Source organism: Primulina tabacum, chromosome 17 (assembly GCF_025594145.1).
Source record: "Primulina tabacum isolate GXHZ01 chromosome 17, ASM2559414v2, whole genome shotgun sequence".
NCBI classification, from domain to species: Eukaryota; Viridiplantae; Streptophyta; class Magnoliopsida; order Lamiales; family Gesneriaceae; genus Primulina; species Primulina tabacum.
In genome coordinates, this window is record NC_134566.1 from 22202352 (window position 1) to 22215684 (window position 13333).

Genomic DNA, 13333 nt, shown 5'->3' on the forward strand with positions numbered 1-13333 from the left:
AATTTGAAATAGTGTGTAGGGAATTTTGTGTTTGTGCTTTACGTGTAGATGTGTGTGCGCGTGTGTTTGTGTAGGTGATTAGGGTAATTTTGTGCTAAATAGGTAATTAACAATTAATTAAAATAATATCCTACTATAACATTTAAAATACACAATTAGAAATGTTAATAAAAATGATAATTCTCACCAACTAAACAAAGTCCCTTAATTTAAAATAAAATGAACTATTACTAAACCTTAAAAGTTTTAAAATCTTAAAAAGCACCTAATAAATTAAAATAGGCTTTAAAATGCTAAAACTTAACAAAATATTTAAAATGCCCCATCCTTAACTAAAAAAATAAAATACCACATAAAAGTATTTGCCAACATCGTCACCGGTCTCTTTTACTCGATCCCGCATCGAATAATCGCCTGAAACATGAAACTCGAGAAAACATTTTAACGTGCATCACATAAACATGAATAATTTAAAATAATGCAATCTAAATAAATAATGCATCATTAAAATAACTTTTAAATTTAAATAATGATTTAACCATTAAATAAATACATGAAATTTACGTGTACTGATTTTGGGCACTACACCAACTCTAGTTGTTCAAGCTACTTATTGAATATTTGCATTTGTATCTATCTAAACATAGAGTTCAATATACATTTCCAGTTTGTGTTATACAAGATATTAAGAGTTTCAGTTTAGACATTAAATAAATCCTAACTGAATTGAGTTTGTACAAGGAGTTGTATAAATCAAATTTAGTGGATTCTTTCTTTGAGTTGAAGAAGGAGAGACGTAGAATGATATTGCCTTCAAACTTCTATATATATCTCGTTCTTTATTTTTAGTCATTTACTTCTATGTTTCCATTTATCTGTCTGATATCTACGTTAAAAGACTGTTTAATTGAATATATATCATATCACTAGTCCATCCAAATTTTTCAACACTTGAAAAATCATTTTTAGTGTTCCAACTGCATTTAGGGGTCTAAAAACATGCATCAACAACTAACAATTGTTATAAGTTCAAGTTTCAAAGAAAATTTTAAAAATCTACTCATCATTCTAAACTCTATTTTTGATCCTAACACTCAATTTTTTGAATCAAGCTAAACTTAGATAACGCAAATAAAACAATTAGAATAAAATTGTTTGTAGTTAATTGCATACACTCGATGCTATTTTTTTTAACTACTCTTTTAGTATTTCCATTAAATTTTTTAAAGAAAAACTTTCTTTTTCATATTATGATTTCATTTATAGATTATCTATATTATTATCTTATATATAATGTGACTCTTTTTTAAAAAAAACTTTGGCATTTTAACTGGTATGACCACATAACCAAATGACTATATTTACCTCCTATTTACAACATAACCCAACACAAATTGTTTTAAAAAATAAACTTTCTGACTTAGGTACAAAAAATGTTATCCATAAAAAATAAATATAGACACAACACTCAATACATATTTTTATTAAATACTCTAAATTAAATATGTTCACACCGCGTTTGGGTTTTGGTGGCATGGATAAACGCGGGAGACAAAGTTTTAAAATATTTAAACCGACCCGGTTTTATCTCCAGATCGGGGGACCCACGGGTCTCCATATTAAAAAAACCGATCCCATGATATTCCTGAAGTACCCCTCTTCATTTCGTTTCATTTCACGCACCTCTCACGTTCTTTTACACACACTCATTTCCTCTAGTTTCTCTATACACATCCACCCCTCTCTGATGGAGAACCGCAACCAGAACTCCGGGAGGCGCCACCGCGAGCAGTCGTCGTCGGGATTGTCATCTTCTCGGCGGAGTTTGAAGAGGAAACTTGATGAAGAGTTCGACGGGAGGAGAGGAGATGATGAATCGTCGTCCGATTCCCAGTTAGATCTCGCACTTGATGTCCGAACTCAAGTCGAGATTCTTGATTGTTCCATGTCCTCGGGGATGGATCGAGCGTCCGTGAAACGCTCCATCCACGTCTTATCCGAACTTGCGAAGAACGGTACTTCAAACTCTGGAGAATGAAAATAAAATTTCATTTGTTTTTCCTTTTCAGTTTGTGTAGTTCGTAGTTCGTGCTGGTTATTTTTTGAGCCTCGGAGAGCTTAATTTGACTCGAGGGCTTTGATCTGCTGGGAATTTTGCTTGTGTAGTAAATTGTTTGTACTTGAGATTTTTTAATCAAATTTTTTGTTTCGATGATTGTAAAATTTTTGCTCGAGTTTTCGTGCTCTGGATATCGATATTACTACTTTGATCCGTGTGGTAACGCTTTGTTTGTTGCAGAGGATATAGTGAATGTTATAGTGGATTGTGGTGCGGTTCCAGCACTTGTGAAGCATCTGAAGGTTCGACCTTCTGAAAGGGAGGGTGATAGTGGTACGACCTTGTACGAGCATGAGGTCGAAAAGGGGAGTGCCTTCACGCTTGGACTTCTTGCCGTTAAAGTAAATGCTGTGTCCGCAGTTTTTCCATCTTTGAGCATGATAAATTAATCTTCTAAGTGGTCATGTTCCAAGTTTAATGAAAATTCTAATAGGTCTGGTCTGACTTGTGCTAATTGAGTAGCCGCATTTCCCTTGCTTCATTACTTAGATTGGTGAACTTATTTGTGCGTAGAAGTAAGAAGTTGGATAAATTCAGTAACGAGAAAGTGGCATGTTATCAATACATAAAGTGTGATTGGCAGCTGATGTTTCCTAATATTTTGTCGTTCTCTACAGGAATGAGCCTATTTAGATAGGGAATCACTACTCCACAAAGTAGATTTTGCAATCTTTGTTTTAAATAGAGAATCTCATGTCTTTAATACTTTTAACTCTAGTCCGTTTTGTCTAATTATTATTTTTATTCCTTAGCCGGAGCATCAACAACTGATTGTTGATGCGGGTGCTTTACCCCATCTTGTGGATCTCTTAAAGAGGCATAGAGATGGACAAAACTCTCGGGCAGTATGTGGTGTTATAAGGAGGGCAGCTGATGCACTCACCAATCTTGCTCATGAAAACAGCAACATTAAAACTCGTGTGAGGTTGGTTTCCTTGTTACTCTGTCTCTGGGTTTTGATGTTGTCTTTAGACTTTAATGCTTTGATGTTTAGGGTTGAGGGTGGTATACCTCCTCTTGTGGAACTGCTTGATTTTGTTGACTCGAAGGTGCAGAGAGCAGCAGCTGGAGCGCTTCGAACTCTTGCCTTTAAAAATGATGAGAACAAAAATCAGGTGGTTGGATTTTGCAAAATTGCACATATAGAATTTCTTCCTTCCGTTGGTTTTAATTATATCTCAGTAACATCAGATTGTGGAATGCAATGCTCTACCAACACTTATACCTATGTTGCGGTCAGAGGATGCTGCTATACGCTATGAAGCGGTTGGCAACCACTAATAATTTGTTTTCTTTCGCTGGTGTATTTACTTTGTATGGAAAATATTTTCTGATATCTTTAATGCTAATGACCAGGTTGGTGTCATCGGAAATCTTGTCCATTCCTCTCCTAACATTAAGAAGGAAGTCCTTACTGCTGGGGCTTTGCAACCTGTCATTGAGTTACTCAGGTCATTGGATATGTATTCTGTATTGTTGGGGAAATACAAGTATCATTTCCGGGGGTATTTTATTTGCAAATTGTTGTTTTGTTGTCATATTTTTTTGAAAATGGAACTACAAATAATAATACTTTGGAATAAGCATGATCTCTTTAGCAGAATATATCATTTCTTGCTATTTTGAGTTGTGATGAAAAATCAGTAACTAGCAATTTGTAAAACAGGCTTGAATTATATCTAATTGAACAAGCTTGCAGCTGCCTGTTGTCAATAATCACCACCAAGCATCCCTTCCCTTCAAATCCTACAGTGCCGTGTTCTGATTTTGGTGGAAAAACTAACACGGTTCTATTTTTTTGCTGGTTATCTCTAAATCTAGCAAGCAGTTGTTATCCACAATGTAGCAGCGGAGTGGAAGGGATTTTCTATAATTTAGCATTGCAAGGCTCCTGTTCTCCCTTGTCCTTTTCCACCCCATTTTTCCAGTACATTATAGCCATTACATCTTTGACGCCAAAGCCTTGTTCTCCATTGTTTTTCAAGCGAATTCACTAAAATCGACATCCTAAACCATGAGTGACTGAACTCCTTGGTTGAATTCTGACTTGTGAGACTCTATTTGCGATTTCAGTCTGTTCCTCTAAGTAAAATGTTATTCTCTGATCGTTGTTCAGAAAGGAACGTTTGCTAAAGCACCCTTGATTGCAAATATGAAAATGGAAGTTAAATAGCATAACGTTTTTAAAACTTAAATTTATTGCAGAGCATCTTGTTCCTCGAAAACAACCCATTATTGAAGTCGTGGTGAGCTTGTGGATAAATTTCGAGATCCTTTTGTGATTTGTCCAGATTATGAGTTGCTATTACATTACAGTAATTAAATGTGGCTTGGGAGTGGATTTCTTGAGCAAATATTCGTGTCACAACTAAGGAATTTTGGAGTGAGTTTGATTAGACATATTAAAGTATAATAACAGATGTGGGAGCAATCTCTCACGTGTATGATTTAAATATTTCTAAATTAAATAAAACAGATGGACATGTCAATCACATCAATTTTCTCCTGAAATAAATGTACCAGTAGTGACTGGGAGTGCTGAAGATAAGTTGTATATCTGTATCGAGTTTGATTTGGTTTGATCCTCGTATCAAATATGTAAATTTGTTTCTGAACATTACCTTGATGTTTCTAATTTTGCTATTCTCATTATCAGGTATATTTGAGTGCGTTTTATTTAGTTATTCGTTTATCCTTGTCAGTCGTTTATCCTTTTCAGTAACTTTTCATTACTGACTACATTGAAACTCAATATAGACATGGACTTGTGGTTCTCAACCATCCTTAACATTATTGTGCATGTGCGGTTTTATTTTTTATGTGCTGTTGATGGAAATCATTTCTGTTTTAAATTATTTTGCCTTTTATTTTTTATATCTACCTTGAGGTAGCTAATCTGGCTTCTTTTGCACGAATGAAGTTCCTGCTGTCCGGATAGCCAAAGAGAAGCTGCTTTGCTGCTTGGGCAATTCGCAGTGACAGATACAGACTGTAAGGTTTGTACTTACAGTATTTTTGCTATTTAACGTGAGAACTGGAGCTTCATTAATTATTGTAGTTCTCTCTGGAATCTCATATTCCAACTCATTGCTATGAAAATCTCTGGATGATAATCTTCAGGTGCATATTGTTCAAAGAGGTGCTGTGCGGCCTCTAATTAGTATGCTCCAGTCACCTGACTCTCAATTGAGAGAAATGTCAGCCTTTGCCTTAGGGAGGCTAGCTCAGGTAACATTTCTCAATTTTTGGTCCCAACAAACTGCACCTTTCCAATTCTAACTAGGTTCACCTGATTCTTTTGGTTCAGAGCTAAAAACATATTTCATATTGTGTTAGGACACTCATAACCAAGCTGGTATTGTTCACAGTGGTGGAATGGCTCCATTATTGAAGCTTCTTGAATCCAAGAACGGATCTCTGCAACATAATGCTGCATTTGCTCTTTATGGGCTCTCGGATAATGAAGTATTGTTCTAAAGATAGTAGTGTTATTCTTGTAAACTTGACTCGTCTGTTTTTGTTCTGGACTGAGCATGGAGTTAATAATTGGTTTCTTACTCTCTTCTATTTCTTTCACTCTTCTTTGTTGTAGGATAATGTTGCAGAACTTATTAGGGTTGGAGGTGTTCAGAAACTTCAAGATGGTGAATTTATCGTTCAAGTACAATCTTATTCTTCTTGATCTTTTAGTTAGAAATATTATTTGTTTAGTCTATGAAATTGATGCTATATCATGATTCAAGTAATTAATAGCATCGTTTCATATTCCTTTTCCTACAGCCTACTAGGGATTGTGTAGCCAAGACATTGAAAAGACTTGAAGAGAAGATTCATGGACGGGTAAGTTATTATTTTTGTTGAAAATATAAGCCTAGTATTCAATTTCTCTCTTAATCGGTTAACCCCCAAGAAAAGGGACAAATGGAGAGTGATAGTTTGGAACAAGTCGAGGCAAATATCACTATTGTAATTATTGGAGATGATAAAAGTTCATGGTGTGTTGTTGAGCCTTTGATTCTTGATATCCGAGACTTGTGTGTTTGGTGTAGGTATGGATCTTAGAAGTGTGGTACATGGAAACCTTTGATCCTTGCCAATCACTCTTCTGATCATTTTCCATTTTTAGGTACTGAACCATTTACTATACATGATGCGTGTGGGGGAAAAAAGTGTCCATAGACGTGTTGCTTTGGCTCTTGCGCATCTGTGTTCTCCTGATGACCAAAAGACTATTTTTATTGATAACAATGGTATATTGTTCATCAAATTCGTCAAAATTGTTTGCAAATCTACGCTTATTGCTAACACCTTCTGCAACTGCCTTGTTTTTTTAGGATTGGAGTTGCTTTTGGAGCTTCTGGAATCAACTAACTTAAAGCATCAAAGAGAGAGTTCGTTTGCTTTATGCAAGTTGGCTAATAAAGCCAACTCTCTTTCTCCTGTGGATGCAGCTCCACCCTCCCCAATTCCACAGGTGATAGTTCAGTGTTTCAATTGATTTGATTGCATCACTCACTTGTATAATTTATGGATTAGGCATTTTTGGTTTTGCAATGTTTTGATATTTTTTGCAATGAATTTTCCATATTGTTATATAACTTTTTTTCTGGGTTTCCTTGGTCGAAACTCTGTTTACCTGGTACGTGAACATAAGAAGCACATGAATATACTTGTCAATTTTCGAGTTCTTAGGGAAGAAGAGTAATGAGGTCTTAAGGTATGAATTTCTTTTCTTTGTCTTTTAATGCTTTATATGGAAGGAAGAGAAGCGAGAATAATTGTGGAAAATGCAGGTTTCACCTGGCGAGGTGGAAGATAATCCTAAAAATTTGCTTGAGCGATATTCACCTTTCCTAATAGGAATCATCTTACCAAATTTTTACTGCAATGGTGCATAATCATGTTGTAGAAGTCTAGTCTTACTAGATTTTACTTGCCTGAAACGTCTGAAAAAACTGTTTGCTAAAATGGAATTGAGGATTGATTTGGAGGGCTTTGGAATTTAAGGATTGATTTGAAAGAAATATAAAAAGTTCTTATGTTTTGTGAACAATAACTGGCAACTTTACTTGATTACAATCGTATTTACTTTCAGAATATGTTGTCCCAATACCTATATGAAGGGTAAAAAAACCTGGACATCTCAGTAACTTTTGATACAAATTAGTTGAATACCCGCTTAAATAATACCATTATTTTTCTTGTATGTATCTTACGCAGTTGAAATTACAGTTCTCTATGCAGAACCTGATTCATGTAGCGTCATTCTATCCTGTATTCTGAATAAAGGAAATGTTTTAGCTTGGTGTTATTTTTTGATGACATGGGATTTGTACTTTTGTGTTTTATTATAGTTTAGAAGCATTAATTTTGAATTGACTATCGATCCGAAGTGAAAGAGCTTGATATATCTGGCCGTTTGTAGTGACATATCTTCTCTCTCTCGATATTGATTAAATACAGCAGTGATGCCTCTTTGTGTGGTTGCGATCTTTCAATTTGTGACAGGAAATTTGTTATTTTAACTTTCCCTATTAATTCAAGTGCATTTTGTTCTGCAGGTGTATTTGGGTGAGCGATATGTGAATAATCCTACATTGTCTGATGTCACATTTTTAGTTGAAGGTGACTTATATCTTCGCGAATATTTTTCCATGTGTGTTCATGCTAAGCAATTGGTTATCAATCTTGATTTCTCTTGTTTTTATCATCAGGAAAACGATTCCATGCTCACAGAATTTGTCTACTTGCTTCTTCTGATGCGTTCCGAGCTATGTTTGATGGTGCTTCCCGGGTATCTTTTACCATTTCGAACTTCGGTTCCATTGACACAGTTTTTTGTTTAAACTGACACCCAGATTCCAGTCACACGAGGATTTATGAATTCTAAAGAGCTGATCCAAGATCTTTAAATTAAAATTAATAATTTGTCTAGTAATTGTTTGGCCGTGTAAAAAATTACTATAATCCACTGCAGGAAAGAGAGGCCAAAGACATAGAGATTCCAAATATAAGATGGGATGTTTTTGAGTTGATGATGAGGTGAAAATGTTTCTATGTTTTTTACTATTTACTCCCCCTCTTTAAATAAGTGAGCAATTCTCATTACTTCTAATTGCTAGTCCCTGAATTATTTTTGATCGCAGGTTCATATACTCTGGATCAGTTGACATCAATTTGGACATAGCACAGGATCTTCTGAGGGCTGCTGATCAGTATCTGTTGGAAGGTCTGAAACGTCTGTGTGAATATACGATTGCACAGGTGAGTTTACATAAGAAAAAGGACCAATTTCACTGAAAAGCTCTTTATTGCCACAATTCCTAATAGTTTATATCGTCTCCTCAAAGGACATATCTGTGGAAAATGTCTCTCTCATGTTTGAGTTGTCTGAGGCATTCAACGCTTTGTCCTTGAGACATGCCTGTGTCCTATTCATCCTGGATAAATTTGACAAAATATGTGCCATGCCATGGTATGCTCGACTCTCTGCTTTGACTTGTTGTCGTAGCTTTGTAGTTTATGGTGCGGTGACGATCTTTTTTGTTCCACTCGTATGCAGGTATCCTCAGCTGATCAAGCGTGTTTTACCAGAGAGTCGTAATTATTTCTTGAGAGTACTGGTTTGACTTCAGTTTTGATCTTTACCTAATTAAAGACTCAGGAATGTGTACAGAAACCGGTTACTTCGCTTTTGAGTAATTGGAACAAACGAAGTGGCAGAGTTTGCTGTCATGATTCGTTATCTCCCATTTTAATGTGAACTCCATTTAATTAATGGTTTATTTCGTTGAACAGCTTATCTAAATAGGCTTGAAGTTGTACCTCGTAGTCTTGGAGATAATTTTTTTTTACATTTTAGGAAAAGTAACCGTCAAACGCTAACAAATTTTAATTTTCCATTTGAAAGGGTAAATTAGTGCATCTGTTCCTTATGTTGGTCAACTCTCTGTTCATCAGTCTTGGGAGTGATTTCAAAAATGCTCCTATTTGGGGTAGTTGTAGTTATTTATTTGTTGGATCTTGTCATACATCATTTCGATAATTATATGCTGAAGTTAATAATATTGAGATCACAGAGTTGAATAATAATAAAGGTTTTACGAACTTAACGCTCAAGAAACCCGTAGGATTATGCTGAATGAATTGAAACACTACTTTTGAAAAACATTATACTAAATTCTTTTATTGCCGGACCCCTGCAACAATGTGGCTGTAGTTTAGTGGTTAGAATTCCACGTTGTGGCCGTGGAGACCTGGGCTCGAATCCCAGCAGCCACATCCCTTCTTTTTTTAATTTTTTCTCATTCTGAAAATTCCCACTATTACAAAAAAATTCCCACTATTGCACCATTTTTTTAGAAATATGATTTGATATTATCAGTAGTCTTGAAATCTGATGCAATATATTTATATCAGATTCGAGGTTCATCATGCAACACAAATGTTGGTGATTTTCACTCGCAAATGTACGGCGTCAAATTCTAATACACGACGAATAAAATATCGTTCTCACGATTAATACAATATTTAAAAATATATAAATATTTTAATGAAAATAACCACAATTTTATTTAGAAAATAAAGAATAGTTTGTATCAATTATTTAAACAGCAAACTGGAATCAAGCAAACATCCCTGACGAGAATTCAATGAGAGAAATAATTTAGAGATTAGATTTCATTTAGCTATCCACTATGCTTAATATTTATTGACGTTTATATTCATAAATTCATTCTATTTATTGGCAAAAAACAGTTAATTATTTTTATTCTTTTTCCGAAGTGATAAATAAAATTTACCATATAATATTGATTTTGATGCTCCTATAAAAAATCAACATCAAACGATATATGCAAACAATTGTTCTTTCGTTAACTTCAATTTCTTTAACTTCGATGGGGTTATACGTCTTCCAAACTCTAAAAATATTTTTGATGTGTTTCCTATGATCTTAGTCTAGATCTTCTCTCCCGACTGATATACCTCAATTATTTTATCAATTAATCTATGATCAATAAATTGAAAGTATTAGAAAAAGGAGAACACAAATAAAGGAAGATGAATTTGAATATACAAATATAAAATTCAGAAATATAGTTTTAACCAGGCTTATTGTCGTTGCTCCAGAAAATAAAAAATTAGTTCATATGAATAAGAAAATAAAACAAATATTTTTTTTTAATGTAAACATCAACTACGAAATTAGAAAGGAAGAATAGAAACAAGGTCGAATATGCTTCTCCGCCCCTGGATGCTGCTTTCTTCATCTTCATACCAAATACCAAGGTTCCTTTGGTCCCAAATTCTTCCGTTCGATCCATTCTCTCATCTTGAAACGTCTACTGCATAACATATTAATAGAAATTTTTTTTAAGCTAAATCTCGAAATATTCAATAATATGCATGCAAGCGATAACCACTGAAATTTACACATTTTAAAATAAAAGTATTCAACTATCAGCAAAAACACTGCATTTAAAAATGTGACAAAACGTCAAACCCTAGACTGTCGAGCAAAGTGATTCAAAAGTGAAACATGCAAAATTCTTGTCAACCATCAACATATAAAAATAAAAAAATATGAAAATAACCAAGATCAGTCCTAACTCATAAACATAATGTACGAAAAATATGCTCCTCGGGTAGCATGCGTACATCCAACCCCGTCTACTCAGTCTTCGACGCCTCCAGTCTCCTCATCAATATGCTCACCTACATCATTCACACATAGTGAGTCTAAAGACTTTACACACCATAATCGTTATAACAAGTACATATACATAACATGAAACATTGAAAATTACCGTAATCAACATACGTTTCATGATCTTAAAAGCGTAAACGTAAACATATCGTATTAAAGCATAAAGTGTCAAAACATGTCTCATAATATCATCATATACGTGTTCATTTTCTTCATTTGAATTCAGTTCATTAGTTGTGACTTTTGTATCAGCTCAATTCAATTGATCCATCTACGTATAACCGTGGTACCCGGTGGTGGGGACATCAGCGACAATATTACTCATCCACTGAGATTTGGCCTTACATGTCATTGTATTCGCATTAGTCACAACCAACTCTCATACTTTAAAACATGTCATCATATCCATCACTTATAAAACACACGCATATACCTAAATTTTTCTTAAAATCAAGCATGCAACGTATTTTTCATATTTCCAAAAGGTCAAATTCAAGATAGCATAAACATTAAAAACATGTAATTTTGTGTTCAGGACACGGCCAGGACAGCTAATTCGACCCGGTAATTGACCATTTTACAACCAAAAACCTCAAAACATATTTATAACAGTTTCTTAGACGTACACTCGAGCCCGATTCACAACTTATACAATTCGTTTTAAACCTTGGACCGGGGTCCCGGTTTTAACCCGAATTAACCCGAAACTCCACTAAACTTTTTCCAATTTAAACCATGACCCGAACCTACATGCCAGCCCTTAAACCACTCATTTCAGATCGCCTAGGACCCCGGAAAGGACCGACCGGCTGCTGGAAATTTTTTCAGCGAACAAGAACCGAAAACCCTAACTTGCTAAACCTTCAAATTATCGATCCTAGACCCAACCAACCCGAACCAGCATTGAACCAGTGCTACCTAGGACCAAGATCAAGTCAAGGACACCCTATAGAATGAGACACGGTTTCTGCCATTGAGTTGTTTAAGTGGAGTGTTCGAACCTTGGCTGTCCTAGGGACTGTAGCCAAGGTTAGAATTCTCCCTTAACATGTCTAGGGTGTGACCAAATCGGTATTTACAAGCTTTGTACAAGGATCCATCAGATTTTTTTTACATAAACTAGACAGTAGCTCTTCAGTTTTCACATTCTGATTTTATGGGTGAGTAACTTTAGGTTTTGAGATGTTGAATGAATTGTGGTTGGCTCCTAGCCTGTAGCCATGGTTCATACAACACTCCAACATGTCTAGATCGAGCCATGATCAATCAAATGGCCCTTGGAACGAGACAATACAGTGAAACCTTTCAATACCACACACTGCACAGCAAATGGGTGTTCTCGGTTAGTATGTTGTAATGTCCTAGGTGTTGGATTGGTTTTTGGCTGGCTTTTAGCCCTTAGCCATGGTCCAAGCCATGCCTTAGGATGTTGGTAAGAGTCTTGGGTCGATTGTTCAAGCCAAGAGCCATTATTTTCAGTGTTTACTTCACATATTTACCAACTGCCATTGCTGTATTTTGACAGCAACTATGAGTTTGGTTATGAGGTTGGTTTGAGTTCTTGGTTGGCTTTTAGCCCATGGCCTTGGACTTGACAGTACCTTAATGAGTTAGGAAAGTCATGTTTTTGGCCATTCGTGATTTGGTCGAGTTTAGAGGTCGTACGAGAATTTACGGTGAAAGGTGCCAAAATGACTCTCGAAAGAGTGTTTTATGTTTTTGGATTCCATTCACCAATTTTCGTGTACAGTTATCATCATGCATATTTTTCAGTATGTTTGGGGTATTTTTAATCATGGTTAAACGTCGGTTTAATGTTGGTTCGGGTTGGTACGAAGCCATGATTAAAAATCAAGTTATTGGTTCTAATCGTCTCGTTTTTGGTTCTATTGTTAAGTTTTTGTCAAGTTAAGATTTATTGCATGTGTCACATATTAGAATTAAGTCGCAGCAAGCCTGGAAACGATCCAACTCATCCGGTAAAAATAAGGTTATAATTATATTACGTGCATAAAATATAAAATGTTTATTTTTGAGATATATGCTATATGTCTTGTGGCCACCTTATGTTTATGGGTTTGGAAGTCGGTAGGCGCAACCGAGGACCTCTCCGCCCGGTGACTTACGACCGGTTTATGATTATGTATGGGTACGGACATCCAGTCCAAGGGCTGTGATTGATCTCTACCGCCCAGTATACTGTGGTTTAGTCTGATTAGGCACTCACGTTATGTTATGGGCCACTTGCTTAGAAACATTATCTCTAGCAGAAAATTATGATATGTTATGACAGAGCTCGATTGAGCAAAGCTTTTGCGTATGATTTTCAGATATGCACGTAGTTATAATTATTCATGATACGATTTTCACCGTACGCTTTACGATACTTTAGTTTTACGTTGCATGCGATTTTATGATATATTTACTTGTTATTCACGACATATTAGAATTAAGTCGCAGCAAGCCTGGAAACGATCCAACTCATCCGGTAAAAATAAGGTTATAAT

The 13333-nt window shown here is 35.3% G+C and overlaps 1 protein-coding gene and 1 non-coding gene across 3 annotated transcripts; both read left to right on the top strand.

Annotated features, from left to right (window-relative positions):
* Window positions 1–1672: 1672 nt before the first annotated feature.
* On the top strand, window positions 1673–9054 carry LOC142530408 (ARM REPEAT PROTEIN INTERACTING WITH ABF2-like). Of its 2 annotated transcripts, XM_075636239.1 has the most exons (19): window positions 1675–2015; window positions 2300–2460; window positions 2872–3044; window positions 3114–3234; window positions 3311–3385; window positions 3476–3570; window positions 5040–5115; window positions 5240–5347; window positions 5456–5584; window positions 5712–5780; window positions 5900–5959; window positions 6246–6369; window positions 6454–6593; window positions 7681–7744; window positions 7834–7913; window positions 8097–8161; window positions 8266–8383; window positions 8470–8594; window positions 8682–9054. In XM_075636239.1, exons 1-19 carry the CDS (start codon window positions 1748–1750, stop codon window positions 8746–8748), a joined length of 2118 nt encoding a protein of 705 aa, XP_075492354.1. In that variant the 5' UTR covers window positions 1675–1747; the 3' UTR covers window positions 8749–9054. The 2 variants fall into 2 exon arrangements, with proteins under 2 accessions (XP_075492355.1, XP_075492354.1); XM_075636240.1 differs by lacking the exons at window positions 8470–8594; window positions 8682–9054 and having other exon boundaries at window positions 1673–2015; window positions 8242–8383.
* Window positions 9055–9328: 274 nt separating this feature from the next.
* On the top strand, window positions 9329–9400 carry TRNAH-GUG (transfer RNA histidin (anticodon GUG)). The gene has a single exon. It is a non-coding gene; the product is annotated as a tRNA-His (tRNA).
* The last annotated feature ends 3933 nt before the right edge of the window (window positions 9401–13333 follow it).

What these genes read in the sequence shown, in the direction of transcription:
- LOC142530408 (XM_075636239.1), top strand. Translation starts at nt 1,748, where the DNA reads ATGGAGAACCGCAACCAGAACTCCGGGAGGCGCCACCGCGAGCAGTCG. An exon ending in CCTTAGGGAGGCTAGCTCAG is followed by an intron (nt 5,348 to 5,455) that starts GTAACATTTCTC and finishes ATATTGTGTTAG; the next exon opens with GACACTCATAACCAAGCTGG. An exon ending in AAGAGAAGATTCATGGACGG is followed by an intron (nt 5,960 to 6,245) that starts GTAAGTTATTAT and finishes TTCCATTTTTAG; the next exon opens with GTACTGAACCATTTACTATA.